This window comes from Paroedura picta, chromosome 12 (assembly GCF_049243985.1).
Source record: "Paroedura picta isolate Pp20150507F chromosome 12, Ppicta_v3.0, whole genome shotgun sequence".
Lineage (NCBI taxonomy): Eukaryota > Metazoa > Chordata > Lepidosauria > Squamata > Gekkonidae > Paroedura > Paroedura picta.
Window position 1 is genome coordinate 30897429 of NC_135380.1, and position 19985 is coordinate 30917413.

Here is a 19985-nt window from a genome sequence, read left to right on the forward strand (position 1 = left end):
CTGCTTCTGAAATATTTAAAGTAACCGTTTATCTTAATGCTTGCTGCAGTCTCCTCCTCAAATTATCTTTCTAATAATTTGAAGGTTCGAGGGGGTGGCAGGTGACAGTGGATGAGCAACAGGAATGTGAGTGTCCTGCATAGTGCAGGGGGTTGGACTAGATGACCCATGAGGTCCCTTCCAACTCTGATTGCTTTACTGCCCACTTATATATGTGTTTTGCAGCAAAGTGTTATTTCTGGTCACTTCCTTTCACCTTTAAAAGGGAACTTTGCCTTCAATGACATCCTTATTTTATGACATACCTGGACCCTTTTAGGCCTGAAAGGACCTCCCCTAGTGTGAGGCCTGCATCTGCGTTTAGGATTTTAGTTAAATTGGAGAAAACAGATTCTCCCCTTCTGCTTCTTTCTGTGTCGACCCCTCCTTTCTGTAAGCTTCCGTCTTCTGAAATCATATGTGATTGTGTTGGGATCTGGAGGCCACTCCCCCCTGGCAGAAATCCTGGGCTGCCCGCTTTGCAGGGGGAGGGGGTCGAGCGCTCTGCACGTGCTCCACGGCCTCCCTAGGGCGTGTTCTGGCAGGGGCAGAGTTGCCCAGCTTGTGCGGCCGGCGGGCCCGGGCGGGTAGGAGCCGGGTGCCGTGGCGTCGCGTCCGGGCCCGCCCGCCGCCAGGTGCCGGCTATAAGAGCTGCGGGGATGCTCCCGGCGGCGCGAGCGAGGCGGCTCGTGCGGCTGGATGGGGTTGGGCTGGGGCGCGCTCTGGACGGGCGCTGCCGCCGCGCTGCTCCTGGCCGCTCGCGGGGGGCTGCCGCTCCTGGCCTTGGCGCTGCTCTCGGCCTCCGGGGTCGCCGCGTGGCTGGCTTGTCGGCCCTTGAGGCTGCGGCGCGGCCCGGAGGCGGTGGGCTACTTGGGCGAGCGCGGCTGGAGTTGTGCGCAGGTCGCTCGGCGGGTACGCAGGAGCCGCCGCATCGGCCACTTGCCCCCGGTCTACCCCAATGGCTGGTTCTGCCTCCTGGAGTCGGCCGAGCTGGCCCGCGGAGAGGCACGCGGCGTGAGCGCGCTTGGTAAGCGAGAAGCCGGCCTTGCTGCTCCTTCGGACCGTTTCTGAACATGTGCAGAGCGCATTACTTGTGCTGCCCAGTCCCTTGGCAAGGACAGAGCAGGCGGGGGAGCGAGGAGGTCTGCCGTGTGGAGGGAGCTTCGCCCGGGGCTTCTGGGCTCGAGTGTTGATGTTTGGGAACGAAAGGGAGAGGGAAAGAGCTGCAAAGCTAAGCCATAAGTGCTGGGAGGGCATTTGCTTGGCCTGGATGCTTCCGCTTCCCGAGACTGCAGCTGGCTTCTTACCCGCAGGGCAACGGCTTCTAACGGTGTAGTTTTTAAGGCTGACTTTTCTGATGGGGCATGTATGTGCAGGTACAACCTCTGGCACCCACGGAGATCTTAGTGCTGTATATCACCCCCCCCCCCAAGTGCTTGGGACGTAGGGCATTCTGATAAAAGTGTTGAGTGGGTGCTAGGTATATACTCCCAAACTGTACTTTTCTGATTGCTTATAGCTTTTCCACGGTGCACTTTTTAAAGCCAGAGGTGGGATCTCTTAAAACCTTTTGTTGGATTTTCTTTTTATTCCTTTTTAAAAGGAACAAAGCACCTCTGAAGCTAGGAGTCCCTGTTTAGATCTCCAGATGAGACTTGTGTTTTAGTTGTAGCCCCTACCCACGTGAATTGGGGCTGGTGCACTAACTTTTCTTTTGCTTGTCAATTCCACAATTGGAAATGACTACTCTGCATGGTCTTAAGCTTCAGAAGTTAGAAGTATAGGGAACCTGTATTGGTCTTTCCCTCCCCTCTCTTGGTCCTTAAGCAACCTGGTAGTAATATTAATGGAAGTGACTGGGAAAGTTAATTTAACCGTAACCTTCTCCCGCACAGGAGTTTGGATTCATGTCTTATGTCCACCTCTCCCAATTCCTTTTTAAAGTTGAACTGGGCACCCTGGCTGGAATCCATGTGCAGTTTACCTGAGAGCCTCTAGTCTCCCTGCTTGCATTCATGTGCAGTACCTTCCCCTGAGGTTTGGGGGAGGGAATGTCTGGCACTTTAAAAAATTTTTTGTTGTTATGTGCGAAGTCGTGTCCGACCCATCGCGACCCCATGGACAATGATCCTCCAGGCCTTCCTGTCCTCTACCATTCCCCGGAGTCCATTTAAGTTTGCACCTACTGCTTCAGTGACTCCATCCATCCACCTCATTCTCTGTCGTCCCCTTCTTCTTTTGCCCTCGATCTCTCCCAGCATTAGGCTCTTCTCCAGGGAGTCCTTCCTTCTCATGAGGTGGCCAAAATATTTGAGTTTCATCTTCAGGATCTGGCCTTCTAAAGAGCAGTCAGGGCTGATCTCCTCTAGGACTGACTGGTTTGTTCGCCTTGCAGTCCAAGGGACTCGCAAGAGTCTTCTCCAGCACCAGAGTTCAAAAGCCTCAATTCTTTGACGCTCGGCCTTCCTTATGGTCCAACTTTCGCAGCCATACATTGCAACTGGGAAGACCATAGCCTTGACTAAACGCACTTTTGTTGGCAGGGTGATGTCTCTGCTTTTTAGGATGCTGTCTAGATTTGCCATAGCTTTCCTCCCCAGGAGCAAGCGTCTTTTAATTTCTTTGCTGCAGTCCCCATCTGCAGTGATCTTGGAGCCCAGGAAAATAAAATCTGTCACTATCTCCATTTCTTCCCCTTCTATTTGCCAGGAATTGAGAGGGCCGGATGCCATGATATGAATATTAAAAAAATATTCTGACTTTAAATCTACTGCTTATGTTAGAACTAGGCTTTTGTCAAAGTTAGTTATTTGAGGTCAAAGACTAGTAGTCATAGTACAGGCATAATACAAATCAGATATCAAATTTTTACATAAAAGAGCAATCTAATTGTGTCATCCTGAAATATGAGATTAATATAGCATTAATAAGAATCACTAAAAGGTGTTTGAGATTGTATAAATAACATCTTTCAGTCTTACCTATCAAAACTAAAGACAACAAAATTGCTAAAAGAATGATTACAGTAGTTCTGATTACAGTAGTTAGCCAGGCAAATCTAGCAATATTTGATGTAAGAGTTTTATTTGTGTCTGATAGAAGTTGAGTTTCCTCAAGCCTTGAGGGCATTCAGAAAGCAATGTTGTAAATAATCCCATTTGAATTTGGTTATATGGTTTACATTCGAACAAGACATGCTCCATGGTCTCAATTTGGCCCTCTTTACATATACGTACATAACCTGCAGTTGGTAGCCTGTTAAATTTCTCCCTCAGATAGGCCGAGAATAGGGCATTATGCCGGTGGAGGGTAAAGGATCTTCTCTATTCGGAGTTTGTAATACTGCTTAAGTATGGCATTGGATCATCCCTGATGAGTTGATCTTTCAAAAAAAGAGGGTCCACTACTCTGTTTAGGTCACATTTGCCTCTCTATCACCCTTGTCATATCCCAAGGCCAGAGTAGGCTTTTGTCACATTGTTTCTGGATGCAGACTTTGGAGGTTATCCCTCTCTATAACTGTTGTGAAGATGCTTCTATTCTATTAAACTTTATACAGGTATGCCATACCTGCCTGAAGTAACTCACTGTTGCCTGCTTGTCTCATCACTTTGTCTCACTACACAGTTTGGTGCACTGTAGAATTCTGACCTACCTTTCGATATCCCCCTTCTCTGCCCTTCACAACAGAAACTGGTTTGTCTACATGCAGAGGTCAGCATCTTTTCTTCTGGCAGTAGCCTTGGAGATGCTTTGGAGGACGAAACAAAAGCTGGTCTTTGTTCCTAGTACTTGTTTTTGTATAGAAAAGAGTGCACCCAAGTTAGCCAACTATTAAGCAGGCCCTTTGAGAATTAGTCTTAAAATGAACAGCTTCCCTTTGTAGAGAGTGTTTCTGTTAAACAGAGATGCTGTTTGAAATCATTCCTCTTTGGCTATTCAAAGAAAGGACATGTCTACATGGCAGACTTAAAACCAGTTTCAAATCTGTTATATAGTCCACTAGTGGAATAACTCTTGGGAATCACTTCCTGGGTCTGATAAGGAACCTTACAGGGACAAAATTATTTTGAAGAAGAAGAGTTGGATTTTATAACCCACTTTTCACTGCCCAAAAGAGTCTCAAAGCAGCTTACAATTGCCTTCCCTTTCCTCTCCCACAACAGACACCCTGTGAGGTAGTTGAGGCTGAGAGAGTCTCTGACAGGACTGCTCAGTCTGAACAGCACTATCAGGGCTGTAACAAGCCCAAGGTCACCCAGCTGGAGAATGGAGAATCGAACCTGGTTTGCCAGATTAGAAGTTGTCACTCTTAACCCTCCACCGCCACATTGCACAATGCTGGGCAGTTTGCTGACTTAAATCTATTGTGGTCATGTTGCAATAATTATTTGAGTATAACTTTGTGTGGATCTGGGAGACTGTGTATAGCTTTCAACGTATTCTTTAATCTTAAAATGCGGGGGGGGGGGGGGGGTTGAGCTGGGTCCACAGTGCCGTTGCAAGAATGTGTGTAACACTCCTTCATGTCATTTTGCCTGGTAGCAGCTTGAAGGTGCTGATTTGTGTCATCTTTACTCCCTTCCCTCCTTCTGAGGTTCTTCGAAATGTCTTTGTTCTGTTAACTGGCTCTTGCAGCTATTATTGGGGAATCACATAAGAGCTTCCTCCCTGTTGCAGCAGCAGTGGCAACACCAGCTATCCAGGAATCTCAACCATCTTCAGCTATAGAGATCATTTCCCCCTATGGTTGGCAGTCTCAGATGGGGGAAATTCCTGGATATTTGGGGAAGGAACCTTGGGACAGTAAGGTTTAGTTAGGGAAGCAACCTCAGCAGGGAATAATGCCAATGACTCCACCCTCCAAAGCACCCATTGTCTCTTAGGGCATTGATCTCTGTCATCTGGAGGGCAGTTGTAATTCAAAATAGCCATTTCTTCCAGGTCCCTTTAACTAAATGGCCTGCATCTTAGAAGGGGCCCTCCTTTTCTTTCCCACCAGGGATCCGGCTACTTCACCATCTATCCAATGCCTCAGAAGGTGCTGTGCTAGGTGCTACTCGGAGTGCATCAGCACTCTGCAGCTCCCTAAAGGCACCCAACTGGAGCTGTTTGGCCTGCAGAGGGCAGACCTTCCTGTCCTATACAGGTAGCTCAGTATAGCTCTGCAGGGTGAGACACTTCTCCACAGCAGCATCCCTGTCCTGAAGAATATGATGTTGTGCTTTTGATTCCTTACCATTGGCTCATTCCAAGCAGTCATGGTCAAGATGCTGGAGTTGTTTCACTCCTCAGTGACCCACTGTCTCAACATGTTCATGGATGTCATGCTGCTGCACCTTTTGGGGCATATATACTTCCCTTGGAGGAGGATGCGGAGCTGTCCCCCATCCATGCTGGGTTTACTGCATTTGTGGGCTTCCCAAATGTTGTGTGGGCACCCACAAAACTGAGAGGGGTCACAAATCTGCTGCAATCAACATTGCTTCTATAGCCTAAAGATGGAAGCCAGCTGCAACCACCAGGACATTCTCACGGATCTTATGACCAAGTTCCTGAGCAGCATGAACAATGCACAGATCTTTCCCCAAAGCCTTTTCCCTTAGTTGGGGAAGGAGCCTGCTGTGGGGTTGTGATGGATGTTCTTCTGACTGCAGGTGTTTGAAGCTATCCCTCTGCTCCTGTATCTGCTCATACGATATGCCAGAGATGAGCCATTGGACTGTGTGGTCTACAGCCATGGCCATCATCAGACACAGATAGTCATGGGTTTTGAGGCAGTTGAAGAAATGATTCCATCATCTGTAGGGCCATGCAGATCATGGCTGTTGCCAGGTTCCTTACTGCCATGTGTTAGGTCTATAGCATGACTGTCCAGCAACAGCTACTGCCCCAAATACGGCTGGATGGGGGAGGTTCAGGAATAGGCACTACTGGGCAACAGTGGCTTCAAATTTATTTAATACAGCACTGTGGCCAGATAAAACAGATAGCAAAAAGCCATTTCACAGCATAAAGGGCAGAAGCCGGATGTCTGTCTGTCTCCCTCTCTCCTTCTCTCACACTCACCGCTTTCCCTGGGAAGGTTTTTTTTCCCACCAGGGAACTGAATCTTGCAAGTTACTAATGAGCTGCTAGACTTATTGGTTTCTTTTTTTTAATTGAAATTGACAGAACTACAGGTTAAGATGGCAACTGGACAGTAAATATTGCTGGCTGAATCTGTTCTTTAAATTAAAAGAAAACATGCCCGGTGCAAAACTGGCCAATAAGGAGAAACCAGTCATGTCACACAATGTGGGCAATGAAGGAATGGCCTCTGAGGGGGTAGACAAAGGGCAGAGGGTGAGGGAAATCCGAGGAAATTGTACTTTTGAATTGCCTTCACTTCGGGAGTGAAGCAAGGTGAAAACTCACTGCAATAGCACTCTCAAGAAACCCTGGAAACAACAAACAGAAAATGAACTGAGTGATTAAGGAAGGAAAATCAATGAAGAATGCACAATCATACCAGACTGATGAGTGTAGTGACAGGGAGGGAAATGTAGAATGGGGAAATAAAATTGACAGGAATGCACTGGGAAAATACTAATGCAGAAAAGTCTTTAGTGTACAGCTTCTTGGATGTAGGGAAAATTAATCCAAGTTGACTTTTTATGACATATTTTCAACAAGTTTTCTGTAATCTCCAGCTGGTTTGGCCCTTGAGGCTGACGATTAAGGAATCACCTAGTTCAAGAAATCATGCTGAATGAAGATAATGAATTTTAATAGGCTAATGGGTTAATTTGTACGGGTATGCATAAGAAGTCTTGAATGTATGAGTTTTATTATGTTAACTGCCCCAAGCCTGCCTGCAGGGAGGGATGGTCTAGAAATGAAAGAAAGAAGAAAACCTTTGTTTAGCTGATGGTCAGAGGCATTCCCTCTACTTTGTGTCTCCAAAGATCGCATTGTCCATGAACATGATATATCCTAACCAAAGTTACTGTGGGAGAGGAAGGAGTGGTATGTATCCTATTGAAGACCTACTTGATTTTTTGGGTGGTGGTGGTTGGGTTTTATTTTTTGGGATTATTTTTGTTACTAAGAGATGAACAGGTAACTTTGCATGTAGCTCAATTTTAAGCAGCTGCAGAAAAGTCATGTTGTAACTCAGGCAGTGAATTCTTAGTCTTCCTTTTTGTGCTGGCCCCGTTTTTGACTTTTGTTGGGAAAATAGTAATTAAGGTCTGACTGGTTGGAACACTCTGCTCCTCTTAATTTCGCTAGGCATCCATCCATCACTGGATACTGTACTACTGCTGTACTCTAGTAATCATTTGCAACTAGGTTAAGTCTTGTAGACAGACTTAATGATTGCCAAAATCACATCTACACTTTATTGGATATGCTATCAGAGTCCCCCTGTTTTGCCTGGTGAACTGCTGCTTTTGAACATGCCAGAGCAAACAGAAACTCTTCTATTACACTTGAGAAGGTCTCCCCATTCTTCATCCTCTAGAGCAGGGGTAGTCAACCTATGTTCCTCCATATGTTCGTGGACTACAATTCCCATGAGCCCCTGCCAGAACTCTGTTTTACAGACCCTGCTGTACTTTGACAGCTCCATCAGGGCCATCAGCTCTCCTGGGAGCTCAGTCCACCAGGGCGGAGCTGGGACCAGTGGTGTTTATAAAATAAGGCAACATTCATTTGACAGTGTTCCAGTGATAAAGACCTTAGTTTAAGGTTTTGGAGTGGCTGGCCACAGATTACACTCCTATCTTATAAGTGGCTGTGGCTGTTGTGCACGGAGCTGTTTCAACTTGGCATCCTTACTACAGAAAATTGGCTGGGTTTATATTGGCTTGCAGTGCTTTCTCTGTGGGCAGGGTGTTGTATACCATTGGAAACTCGGGAGCTTGGAACATGAGACTGGGATCCTGGACTCAGTGCTCAGTTTCTATTCCTAATCGTCATCGAACAGCGTAATGGACCTATCAGGGGACTCCATTAAGGGCCAATTGCATGACTTGGCGGGAGCCTCAAACATGTGTTTAAGATCCCCGGTTTTGCCTGTTGTTGTTTGTTGTTATCTGCTTCTTGTAAAGTGTGGGTTGGTTGGAGTAAAGGGTCCATATCTTCACTGAATCCACAGATTTAATGTGTAGCCTGTACAGTTCATCCATACAGTATCATGAGAATTGTAAAAGGAATATCTTTTCTCTTTATATGTAATCCATATCCTGATGAGAGGCTTGCAGCCTCAGCTGGGCTGTCAGGACACAATTACATACTCTGGACTCTGGGAAAATGAATCCATTCCCCATCCCTACCCTATTTTTAGCTCAAATGTTTTAGAAACAGCCCAACTGCTGTTTGGGACAAGGTGGAGGAACATCCATTTATGTATTTTCTTCTTATTCTGGGATTTGTATTCAATCCTATCTTTGTGTACTCACAGTAAATTTGACCCAGGTACCCTAAAAACACTATCTGTGTTGATGTCAGAAATCAGGTACATGTGCCTGGTTTCTCATTTGTATGATTCATTTCCCCTTTCATGGGAAGGGTAAAGAGCACTGAAGCAGTTCACCTGACTTCTGGAATCTCCCCAGGCATAGTTTGTTCAAGTACATTTTCAAGAACAAGGGCTAGAATGCTTTATATGCTGTTAAAAGAGAGAAAGAGAAACCAGGCTGGTTTTCTCAGAATAGAGCACTATAATGGATATTCTCATGTCTTCTGCAAGGGCATTGCTCCAAAGTGATTTCTTTGGGGCTGTGCTTCTTTCCTTTTTTGAAGCAGCTGCATGGGTCTTCCCTGTTTGTCAGGCCGTTCTTGGTGACCTTCCTCTTGTTTGCTGAGTTACAGGCAAGTGCTGAGCTGACTCTGCGTTTTGGCTAAATGTGAGCTGTCCCTTCGTATCAGTTGTATTTTGCAAAACATCTGAATGTTGCACCATAGCCCACTTGCATTTCTCTGAGACGCAATTTTTCTCTGCTTTATTGCATAAAAATGTTACTTAAACCACAAACATGTAGGACCTGAGATGGGTGGAGAAGTGCTTTGCTTTAGCTGATTTCTTGTGGGGGGGGGGCTACTTCCACATTTCTTGAATGTTTAGCTCAAAGAGGAATCTCCATATTCACTGAAAAATTCACCCACAGTTCTCTCTTGTGCTACTCAAACTCTGACCTTTTATAACATGGATGTGGCTATGCCCTGGGTGGTGGCTGGTTACTGCTGTATTAATACATGAGAGCAGCTTGTTCTAGTGGTTAAGAGCGGCAGCCTCTAATCTGGAGAGTTTGACTCCCCACTTCTTCACATGCAGCCAACTAGGTGGCCTTGGATCAGTCACAGTTCTGTGTTACCAGAAACACACACGTGTCCAAGACATGTGTATTTGAGCAGTGGGGAATTGCTTTGCGAGAGATTTGGTAACATAGGATTTACAAGGTGATTACACCCTTTAGAACTCAACATGAGTTCTGTCATGTTGAACCTATGGCTAAAAGCAAGCTGGGGAGAAGATGGAGTCTGATCCTTCTGGGTCTTGGCAGACTTTAACAGTGTCTGGCTTTGGCACAAGCCTAGACAGTTGAGGGGTGCCAGTGGTTGTTGGGGACAGTATACCAGTCTATAGAGCAGGGTCCTGCCATACATAACATCTGTCAGAGCTGATATTCTTGAGTAGTAGTGTCAGGCTTCTCTCAGCTTCACCTACTTCACAGGATGTCTGTTGTGGGGAGACAGGATGTGCCGTGCAAGCCCAAGGTCACCCAGCTGGTTGCATGTGGGGGAGTGCAGATTCGAACCTGGCATGCCAGATTAGAAGCCCGCACTCCTAACCACTACACCAAACTGGCTCCCACCAAAGCTGGGTGACCATGGGCCAGTCATGGTTTTGTCAGAGCTGTCTCAGCCTCACCCACCTCGCAGGGTGTCTGTTGTGGGGAAGGGAATTGTAAGCTGCTTTGAGACTCCTTCAGGTAATGAAAGGCGTCATATAAAATCCAACTTGTCTTCTTTGATAATGTACCAGGTAGCTCTAGAATCCCAACGTGACAGGCAATGGGTAGTATAAAATTGCCACTCAGCTCAAAGTCAGTGAATATTTTTGTGTCGTTCTTAGAGGCATTAAACAGGGCTGTGTATTTGCTCCCCTCCTTCTTAGTTTTTATCTAAGTGATATTGTTTCCTATTTGTGAGGACCTGAATTTATAGCCCCTTTCTTGGAAATTCAAAAAATATCTATTTTACCCTATGCAGATGCTATGGTCCTTCTTTCAGTAACATGTGTAGGACTCAGAAGATTGTTGGTTAAACTAGGTGACTTCTGTGAGAAAGAGGCCCTTAATATTAACTATGATAAAACCGAAGTAGTAGTTTTTTGGAAGAAAACTACAGTAGTTTGGAGTACTCATCACCTCCCTCCATTCTCTATTGCCTTGGTAGGTGGGAGTAGACTGTAATTGGCTGCTGTCATGTTATGATTTTTAATATCTTGTAATGGGGTTTTAACTGGGTTTTTTTAAGACAACTGTTACCCGCCATGAGCCTACCCAGGGAGTGGCGGGAAATAAATGCAATAATAATAATAATAATAATAATAATAATTTAGAGTATACATGGGTTTTCCATTGGACAATTTAGAATCTTTAAATTCCTAGGTTTAAAAATATCTTAAGTTGGAAAACCCATTTGGATATTATTAGGTCACCTGCTATTAAAAACAACTGGAGCTATTCTAAAATTTTACTAAATTGTGCTAAAGGTTTTCTAGTAGAACAAGTACATAAATTATTTTTAAGTAAGGCGATTCCTTAATTATATGGCTCTGTTGTGTAAGGCTGGAATGATAACTTTAATAGAAGTCTGGAGAGCATTCAAAATAGCTCTTTTTTGCAAAACTGATTTTGCTGGTCTTCCTTTTCAGACCATGAGGACAGCTGTGTTGGAGGGCCATTTTGCTTGTGACCCAGCTGGTTTAAGGCTATATGTTTGTGGGGAGCAATATGAGATTTGTGATGAATGATTTTATTGATAACTTTATGTAAATGTCTGTGCTGGAATTTTTGTATATATTGTGTATTTGTTTTGTAATGTCTTGCAATGGCCTCGGGCTATAAGCAATAAAATTCATGACCGACCCACTCCAAATGCCTTTGGCTGTAACTTGGACGCCATCTAGTGGCTACTAGTTGGTTAAATGCCTGTTGAGAATGATTAACATCGTGAAGCAGTTGCCTGGCACTTCTAACTCTCACCACAATTTCTAGCCTGCTGCAGAACCCTGGGCACTTAAACACTACCTGGCTGGATCAAAACAAAGATACACTTAGTACAGTAGTCTGTCATTATCCACTGCTAGCCAGAAGCCTCGGATGGGGGGGGGGGTTGCTGGGGAGGCATCGCCATCATTTTCCGACATCTGATAGTACTTCTGAACATAGAGGCTCCATTGAGTTATCATGATGCATTGTCTTTGCCAATCATCTTTGTAGAAAGCAGTAGCCATTAGTAGCCAGCCCACATTTCATACTAGTGAATCCAGGAATTGTTCTTCACATCCCACAGGGGAGGGGCTGTAACTTCATGGCAGAGCACCTGATTTGCTTGCAGAAGTTGCCAGGTTCCATCCCAGGCATTTGCAATTAATGAATCAGGGATACTAGCTATTGGGGAAAGCCTCTTGCTTAGAGCTTCAGCCAGCCAAAAGAGATGGGACCAAGCTTGATGAAGGGATGAACTGGCTCTGTTATAAGGCCAGAATTATATATGTGTCTTCCATTCTGAATCTAGATTGGTAAATCACTGCTTATTCAGAAAAGTCTATCATTTGTGGAGGCTATTGCCAGTGCTTTGAAGAGACCATCTTCTTGTTTCTACACATTTCTAAAAAATTGTCCCGTCCTCTATGTTGCAGGGGAACAGTTTGCAGTGTTCCGAGATCTCAATGGGCACTGTTATGTGCTAGATGCCTACTGTCCACACCTTGGTGCCAACCTGTCTGTCGGCGGTCGTGTGGTGGGTAGCTGCATTGAGTGCCCCTTCCACGGCTGGCAATTCAGTGGCAAAGATGGCAAGTGTACCAGAATCCCCTATGCTAAAAAAGGTGAGTTGTATCTTCTTTTGTCTCTGAGACCTTATTAGGATCTGACCTATTCCTACCTATCTTTATTGTTGCCCTTGCTTCATAAAATAGAGCTTTGGCAGTTTATTGAAGCCATACAAAATGTGCTCAATCAGCTAAACTATAGAGCTTTCTTGTATGGATTGTTATTTGTGGGGAGGGGGGGAATCTGCAGTCTGCACCTAGCCACAGGGAAGCTTCCTCAGTTCTTACGCTTCTAATTCTCTTTCCTCCACCCTCACCCCCAATTTCTCCAGTGCCTGAATATGCCAAGATCAAGGTTTGGCCATCATGTGAGGTTGCTGGGATGATCCTTGTCTGGTATCACTGTGATGCTGTCAGCCCAACATGGCAAGTCCCAGAGCAAAAGGAGGTGGCTTCTGGAGCATGGGTCTTTCGTGGCATCACTGAGCATTTTATCAATGCACATATTGAGGTATTCTATGCAGCCTATGCCATCTGCACTCAGGAAAGTTAGCATGATCTCTTCCCCAAGATACTTACCCTAAAATAATGAGATGGGAGGTACAAATGAGAAGAGGATTGCAAGAGGTGAATCTGTACAGATGTGTTTGTGTGTTTTAGATTGGATGTAGTAGTAATTGGTTCTCAGCCAAGAATTGGTGAGATAGGGTTCAGAGTTCAAGGTAGCTGTAGGTAGTTGTAGTTGGCTGGGAGTCGTATGATGCACTGAATAAATGCATTATCTCATTGAGTCTTTGCTCGGGCAGGTTTGTCTTACAGAGTACAGGTTGTGTAGGGGGTAGGAGAAGCCACATGAGATGACTGATTGGCTCCTTGATCCTTGCCCTTGGTCTCTTGCAGCCTGTCCATATAGTTGCACGCAGATCGTCCCAGGTTCATCCCTTGATTTCTGCAGTAATTAAATAAACCTTTCCATGTCTGAGATCTTGGAGATCTGTTGCCAATCTTAGCAGTACTAAGCATTATAAACCATTTGTCTGTTCCACGTAAGGTAGCTGTTTTTGACATCTGATGATGATAAATTATCAAAATACATCTGATGATGATAAATTTCCTTTCCTTGTTGTGCCAGGAAATTCCTGAGAATGCTGCAGATATAGCTCACCTGTCTTTTCTCCATGAGCCCAGTATTATGAGTGGGGTAGACCTGCGACACACAAAATCGAAATTTTGGAATTTCACCAAGCATAAATGGAAGGTAACTGGGGGGTCTCTTCTGGGTAGGGGGACTGAGCTTTTAGAGCATCTTCATTGGAAAAAAAGACTGGGAAAACTCTGTCCAAAGAGCAACATTGTAAACACTCGGGTTAAATTGGTAGGAGCAGAACAAAATTTTGGAGTGAGAGTAGGATGACATAAGAGGCCCATATACAGAGACAAGAAAACCCAGGAACGTGGGGGAGAGTGAAATACATTATAGATAACTGCGTGTCGATGCCTTCCAGTCAAGACGGGGGAACTGGAATAGTTGTTCAGGGAGGGATATTTTGGGGTTAAGTGTCTGTGTTGCATCCCAGTGGGAAAGGTGGGCAAATTGTGTGCAAACTACAAAGGAGCTGCTTTTTGTAGCCTGCTTTCTTACTACCAGAAGGAGTCTCAAAGCAGCCTACCTTTCCTCTCCCCAGAACTCTGAAGTAGGCGAGGCTGAGAGAACTCTGAGAGAACTGGGACTGGACCAAGGTTACGTAGTTGGCTGCATGTGGAGGAGAAGTGGGGGAATTAAACCCAGTTCTCCAGATTAGTGGCTGCCGCTCCTAACCACTTCCTGGCACCAAGCTGGCTCTGTAAAGATCATATATGGACTGAAACAGGCTGTGAGATGTTGGAATGAAAAACTTCATCAAATGCTAACCAAGGATGGATGTGAGCAAGGCACGGTGGAACAATGCCTATGTTCAAGATATAGAGATGACAGGCTTCGATTCTGACTTCTGTGGATGATCTGATTTTATGCTATGAAGATAAGGAGAACTGTGATGAAATAGTTCAGCCTCTGAATCAAGAAGTAGAATTGGAAGAATTACTATCTTAGATTACTAAGAATATTAGAAGAGCTACTATCTTAGACCACTAGTAGAGCAAGAGGAAGACGGGAGGTTCTTTCTCAATCAGAAGCAGAAAATCCTGGAATTTCTGGACTTATATGAATATATGAAAAGAGCTAAGCCAGCAAGCACTCCTGTAGAAACAAACTCCCTGAACCAGTAAGGAAGTAGTGAACTTCTGCCTGACAACAAACAGTCCAGAGGGGCAATTAGAAGACTGCTGTGCATAAGAACATTGACACATCCAGATATCACAGCACCTGTGGGTATGTTATGCAGAAAAGTGGAATCACCAAGCAGAAGGGACTGGAATGCATTCAGAAGCCTTGCAAAGTACCTGCACGGCGCTGCACATCTGAAACTAAAGGTAACGAGTGATAATCCCAGACTAGAGGGATACATGGATGCAGACTGGGTAGGAGATACTACAGGTAGAAAGTCAACCAATTGACATTTACTCTTCTAAGGCAGTGGAGCAGTCAGCTGGAGCAGAAGGAAGCAAGAAACCGTAGCTGCACCCTTAATTGAAGCTATGTATCCGTGGCAGAAGCGTGCAGACAACTGAAATGAATACTGCAACTAATGGAAGACTTTGGGATAGAGGAACCCAGACCAATACAACTCTTTGAAGACAAACAAAGATGCACAAAACTTTGACAGAGAAGCTAAACACATGGATGTGAATCATCACTTAATAAGAAACATGCAAGAAGAGCTTGTTGAGTTGGACTACTGTCCTACAGATTAAATTATTGTGGTCGTACTCACCAAGCCACTTTCTTGAGAAGAGTTTGAAAATCTACATAAACAGTGATCGAATTGTGTTGGGACATCATTTGGAATACTGTGTGCAGCTCTGGTCATTGTATCTCAAAAAGAACAAGAGGGAAACCAGGAGGATTAAGGGTTTATGAATCTGGGATTTTCAGTTTAGAAGAGAGATGACTAAAGGAAGAACAGAGGTTATAAACTCGTGCACAAAAATTGGATGTTGTGAGCTCTTAATCCATCTCCCAAAATACTAGAAAAGGGCATCAAATAAGTTGATGGGCTATAGATTCAGAGCAAACAAAATGAAATACTTCTTTACTCAAGGAGTGATTAAAATGTGGAATTTGCTGTCGTATAAAGCAGGGGTAGTCAACCTGTGGTCCTCCAGATGTCCATGGACTACAATTCCCATGAACCCCTGCCAGAGAACACTGGCATGGGCTCATGGGAATTGTAGTCCATGGACATCTGGAGGACCACAGGTTGACTACCCCTGGTATAAAGTACTGATGGCCACTGGCATAGACAGCTTTAAAAACTATTACATAGATTCATGGAGTATAGGTCTTTCAGTGGCTATTAGCCATGATGACTAAAGGGAATACCAGTGCTGGGAAGCAGCATCAAGGAAAGGCCTTAGCCTCTGTGCCCTGTTGATTCGGAGGGCCAACAACTGGCTGGCCGCTCTGTGAGACAAAATGCTAGACTAAGCGGACCTCAGGTTTAATCCAGCAGCACTCTTCTTCTGTTCATAAGATTCTTATCCCACCATCCTAACCATGTCAATGGGATACTGACTACCAGTAGACTGAATTGACCTGTGTTACTGCAGGTTAGTTAGTGACCTTGTGTATTTATATGGCCTCCTAGACCATCTGGTACGGTTGTCTGGCTTTTTCCACACACAAGCAGTGTTAGACTGCCTTCAGACTTAAAAGGAGAAAACACAGGGCCCTGACCTAGGAAGTTTCCAGTCAAAGTTTTAATACTGGAAGAAATAACAAAGAGGGGAGAGGAAGAGGAAAACAAGGGTTGAATGTCCAAAGCCATGAGTAACGTGTATTATTAGGGTGTATCAAAATAATGCACAAATGCACGCAAACGTTTGTTTCTTAGTTTTGCTTTGGACCAGTGCAGCTACCTGCAACTGTCTTCTAGGAAGAGTAAGGCTTGGTTTCAATTGGTTATCAGAACTAGCCATTTTATTCACAGAAAACAGAGATTTGCATAGTCTTGATAGAACCCCAGACTTCTCTTCCTAGATTAATTCCAAAGAGAGAATGGCTGTGGAGTTGGTTTCAGCTTGCAGTGCACTTTTTCCCCAGAGCATCTCCCTTGGCACCAAACAGTGCATACCTGACTTTGATGCAGTTCCTTTGCAGGTAAAAGCCACTGAGGGATTGGGAGCTGGGTGACTTTGTCTGCATGGCTCTCCTCCTGACTTCTTGTCTGGCATGCTGTTACTCTGGTAGCGTTTATAGCCATCTCAGGCTGGCTTTAATCCTTACAGCACTTTGTGCCTTGGAGGGCATTTTGTTTGGATGATGTGCTACAAAATATGTTCTTAATTAAATTCTGTGCTCAGACCTGCTTCTGTACCATTTCTTGACACACCCCTATCTGTGTCCTTACCTTAGTTTGAGAACTGTGACCAGAGTCTGAAGTCCTCATTTATACGCTGTTTCTCGCCATCTTTCTTCAGGCAGAATGGCAGCCAGATCCAGAGCCGGACACACATTGTTCCCGCATGACTGTGAAACACAGTGCAACCCTTTTTGGCAAGCATTTGCCCTTCATGGATTTGGTCATTTCAGTCAAGCAGGTATGGCATTTGACTGCCATGGCTGAAGTCTTCTGCTGTGCTCAGTGGAGAAATGATGTAACAGGTAGTTGTTTCTTTAGGCTGTCCAGAAAAGGGGTTAGGAAAGGTGATTAGCCCAGCTCCCCATAACTTCTCATCAGAGGTTATTAGCTGAAACCAGCAATGCCTACACAGACAGCTGTGTGCGCAAAAGCTGAAATTGGCAGTTCACACAGAATTCCGTGTCTTGATGTTCTTTGCTGTATTTGTTACTCTTACATTTATCTTACACATTGAAGCATCTCAGTTGCCTTAGGGATGTGGTTTGAAGTCTTAGAAGGGGGAGAACTGCTCAGTAAGCATTTCCAATAGTTGGATGTGGAGATGGGAGTTTCAGTGCCCACTTCCTTCCTTCAGACTTGGCAAAAGTAGAATAAACTATGCAAAACAATGTGAATTCTGCTCCTAGGATTAAATTTATGCAAAGCAAGTCGTTGAATTGGACACAGGGTTTGATTAGCAAATATCCACAGCTTGGTCCAAGACTGGAAATGAAAGAACCGTTTACATGCCATGTCTGAATAGTTGATAAACACAGTAAGTTCTTCCATTGCTGCCAATTTAGAGTCACCTCTCTCATTCAGATTCATCAGATGCTACAATTGAGCATCATTTTGAAGCTCTGTCCTCCATAGAGATGTTCCTTGCAGTCACTCGGCAGATTCCACTCCAAAACACAGAACGGTCCCTCGGTCCTAAATGGGAACGTCCCAGGAATGGCACGAATCCTGCTTGGAGTGGGCAAGATGTTGTGTGGATATTCTCTTTCCATGCGAGGGTTTCCTGCTTTTCATTTGGGGAAAAATCCCTGAATGGAGCTAGCCAAAAATCCAGAGAGGATTTTAAGAAGCTACATCAGTTAATAGATTTCTCTATAACTTGTGGCAGATAATTTCATAAATCCATTGTGTTGAATCAGTAGATTATCCCTACTGGCCAGCTTAATGTGACTGTCTCTCTCTCTCTCTCTCACCAGATTGGGCCTGGGTTGGTCTTTCTGCTTTTTAAGCATTCTTTCCTGGGCCATGGGCTCATGATTCAGAGTGTAACGCCTGTGGAGCCTCTTCTGCAGCATGTAATCCATCGGTTGTATTACGAGAGAAGCATACCTGGCTTTATCCCAAAGTTAATATTGTGGGCAGAAAGCGTTCAGGTGAGCAGGTGTCTGTGTGCCCACAGGTTGTCGAGTTGTTTGAAAGGAGACCTGGGGCAAGATGAGAGTCGAGGGCCAAGGAATGGTTGTCTGGAAGCAGCCTTACATGCTTCAGTCAGGGCAGCAACCTGCACTGCTGCAGTATGAATCTCTCTTCTCCAGTGTCTCTCTTGCCAGCCTGTCTTCATTGCATGGGATAGTGCCAAGCATTGCTCCAACAGAAACGGGGGACCGGAGGGGGGTGAGGTGGGCGGCTCGGAACAAGCTCTTAGATTCCACAAGGACCTGGCTAGGACTTCTGTCCTGTATCTTATTAATCTGATCAAGTGACAAGAAAAATGATTTGCCTAATCCATACTGAAGCACACCCAGCCTTAAGCATTTTGGTTTCTGGGCCTCTCTGATAAATAGAAGCTTTTCATCTTGTTTTCTCCTCCCTAGTTTGAGAGGGACATCATGATCTGGAATAACAAGCAGCACCTCTTGAAGCCCCTGCTGGTGAAGGAGGACGCTGCCATCCAGAGGCACCGGCGCTGGTACTCCCAGTTCTACAGTGCCCGCAGTGTGATGATCACAGGACAGAAGAATGGGCTAGACTGGTGACTGCAATATGGGCTTGCCTTGCAATGCCGTCCGGACGCTGTTTGCCTCCAGCCAAAGTCAGGCTGTGAGAAAAGGTGCCACAGATTTCCCGTCTTGCAGCTGGGGTGGGAGGAGTTAAGAAATGTTATGTAGAGTGTTGTTTGCATCCCAGACAGGCTTTTTGCTTGCTGTTGGAATAGAGACTTTGCTTTCCAAAGTTGACACAGGGAGCAGGCACAGCCGAACTTCTAGCTCTTGGAAAATTGTACAAAAGTGAAAAGGGCCTTTTGCATTGTTCAGCTGAAAATGCTTTTCCCAGTTCATTTCCTGTGGCACCTCAGGCAGCTGAGTTAAGGCAGCTCTACTCGGAGCTTTCCAAAGGTGCAGCCTGGTCTCCTAACCTAACCTATCACCCCTTGGCTTGTGAGCACCTTGTTCTTCCTACAAATTTGGTTTTCATGAACTAGACCGGAGCAGGGGAGGCAGTGTGACTCTGTATGAGACAAGACAGCCGCTGCTTTCATGTTTTGCATCAAAGAGCAGTACATTAGGAACTGTGCACCTGTAGCCAAGTGGATGCACTCCTGAAATTGCTGTTTTCTTGAAAGTGGTATGCATGGATTTCCACCTGTGTACTTACAGGTTAGGGCCTGTGAGGAATATCCTTGGCTGCTAAGGTATTTCCAGCTTGAAGGTAACTGGGGTTGTTGGCTGCAATGTTTCAGTGAAATCTGGGCCTACCAAACCTGCCTTTTCCAAATGGAGGCCAAGACTCTTGCCCTCTTGCAATAGGTATGTGTGAAACTAATCTCCAGCAAGGTGGAGGCTTTCAGACGATGCCTTGGAGTCGGAACATCTGCCACCTCCTTCACTGTCTTGCAGGTTAGAAAACATTTTGACTAGGTGATGATTCTGAGCTTGGATAACAGGCTAACGTTTTGCTGCACCGAAGCAAAGTTTACAGAGCAGCTTGCTGGTTAGCTGGTTCAGCTGCAAAGCTACTGATGCATTAAGCAGAGAGTCTCACTTGGTGACCCCGCTGGGTGCTTTACAAGAAGTGCCTTTTTTGTGGTTCTGCATCTGATCACCAGACCTGAGCCATGTGGACAAGCTGCTAAGCCAACAGATGCTGTTTTATTTCCTGGGCTGGGGCATACCCATGGAAGTCCCTGTGCAGTGTTTTCTGTGCTGTGGCACATCCACACCCAGCTCAATTCTTTTTCCGTCTGAGGGAGTTTGCAAGATCTGCTCCTAAGCTTTTAAGGAGTGGCAGACGATCCATTTCCAGCCTAAGCTCAAACTGTGTGCTTGCCCTGGATATTAATGATTTAAAAAAATGTGGTTATAGAAATAAAGTTATTTTTGTTCTTAAGTTGTTTCAGGTTGCTTGGGTCTGTGGGGAACATCTGGAATCCTTGGCTGAACATT

General features: G+C 45.2%; 1 protein-coding gene across 2 annotated transcripts; it reads left to right on the forward strand.

Annotated features, from left to right (window-relative positions):
- Positions 1 to 530: 530 nt before the first annotated feature.
- LOC143821327 (cholesterol 7-desaturase nvd-like) lies at positions 531 to 19929 on the forward strand. Of its 2 annotated transcripts, XM_077305173.1 has the most exons (8): positions 531 to 1066; positions 11954 to 12142; positions 12418 to 12596; positions 13218 to 13343; positions 16224 to 16343; positions 16664 to 16783; positions 17799 to 17975; positions 18417 to 19929. In XM_077305173.1, the coding sequence occupies exons 1-8, from the start codon at positions 739 to 741 to the stop codon at positions 18576 to 18578; spliced, it is 1401 nt and encodes a 466-aa protein (XP_077161288.1). In that variant the 5' UTR covers positions 531 to 738; the 3' UTR covers positions 18579 to 19929. The 2 variants fall into 2 exon arrangements, with proteins under 2 accessions (XP_077161288.1, XP_077161289.1); XM_077305174.1 differs by lacking the exon at positions 16224 to 16343 and having other exon boundaries at positions 536 to 1066.
- Positions 19930 to 19985: the final 56 nt, after the last annotated feature.

Coding starts and splice junctions, on each gene's coding strand:
- LOC143821327 (XM_077305173.1), top strand. CDS start 739: ATGGGGTTGGGCTGGGGCGCGCTCTGGACGGGCGCTGCCGCCGCGCTG. Junction 1,067..11,953: donor ACGCGGCGTGAGCGCGCTTG/GTAAGCGAGAAG, acceptor TCTATGTTGCAG/GGGAACAGTTTGCAGTGTTC. Junction 16,344..16,663: donor TTGATGCAGTTCCTTTGCAG/GTAAAAGCCACT, acceptor ATCTTTCTTCAG/GCAGAATGGCAGCCAGATCC.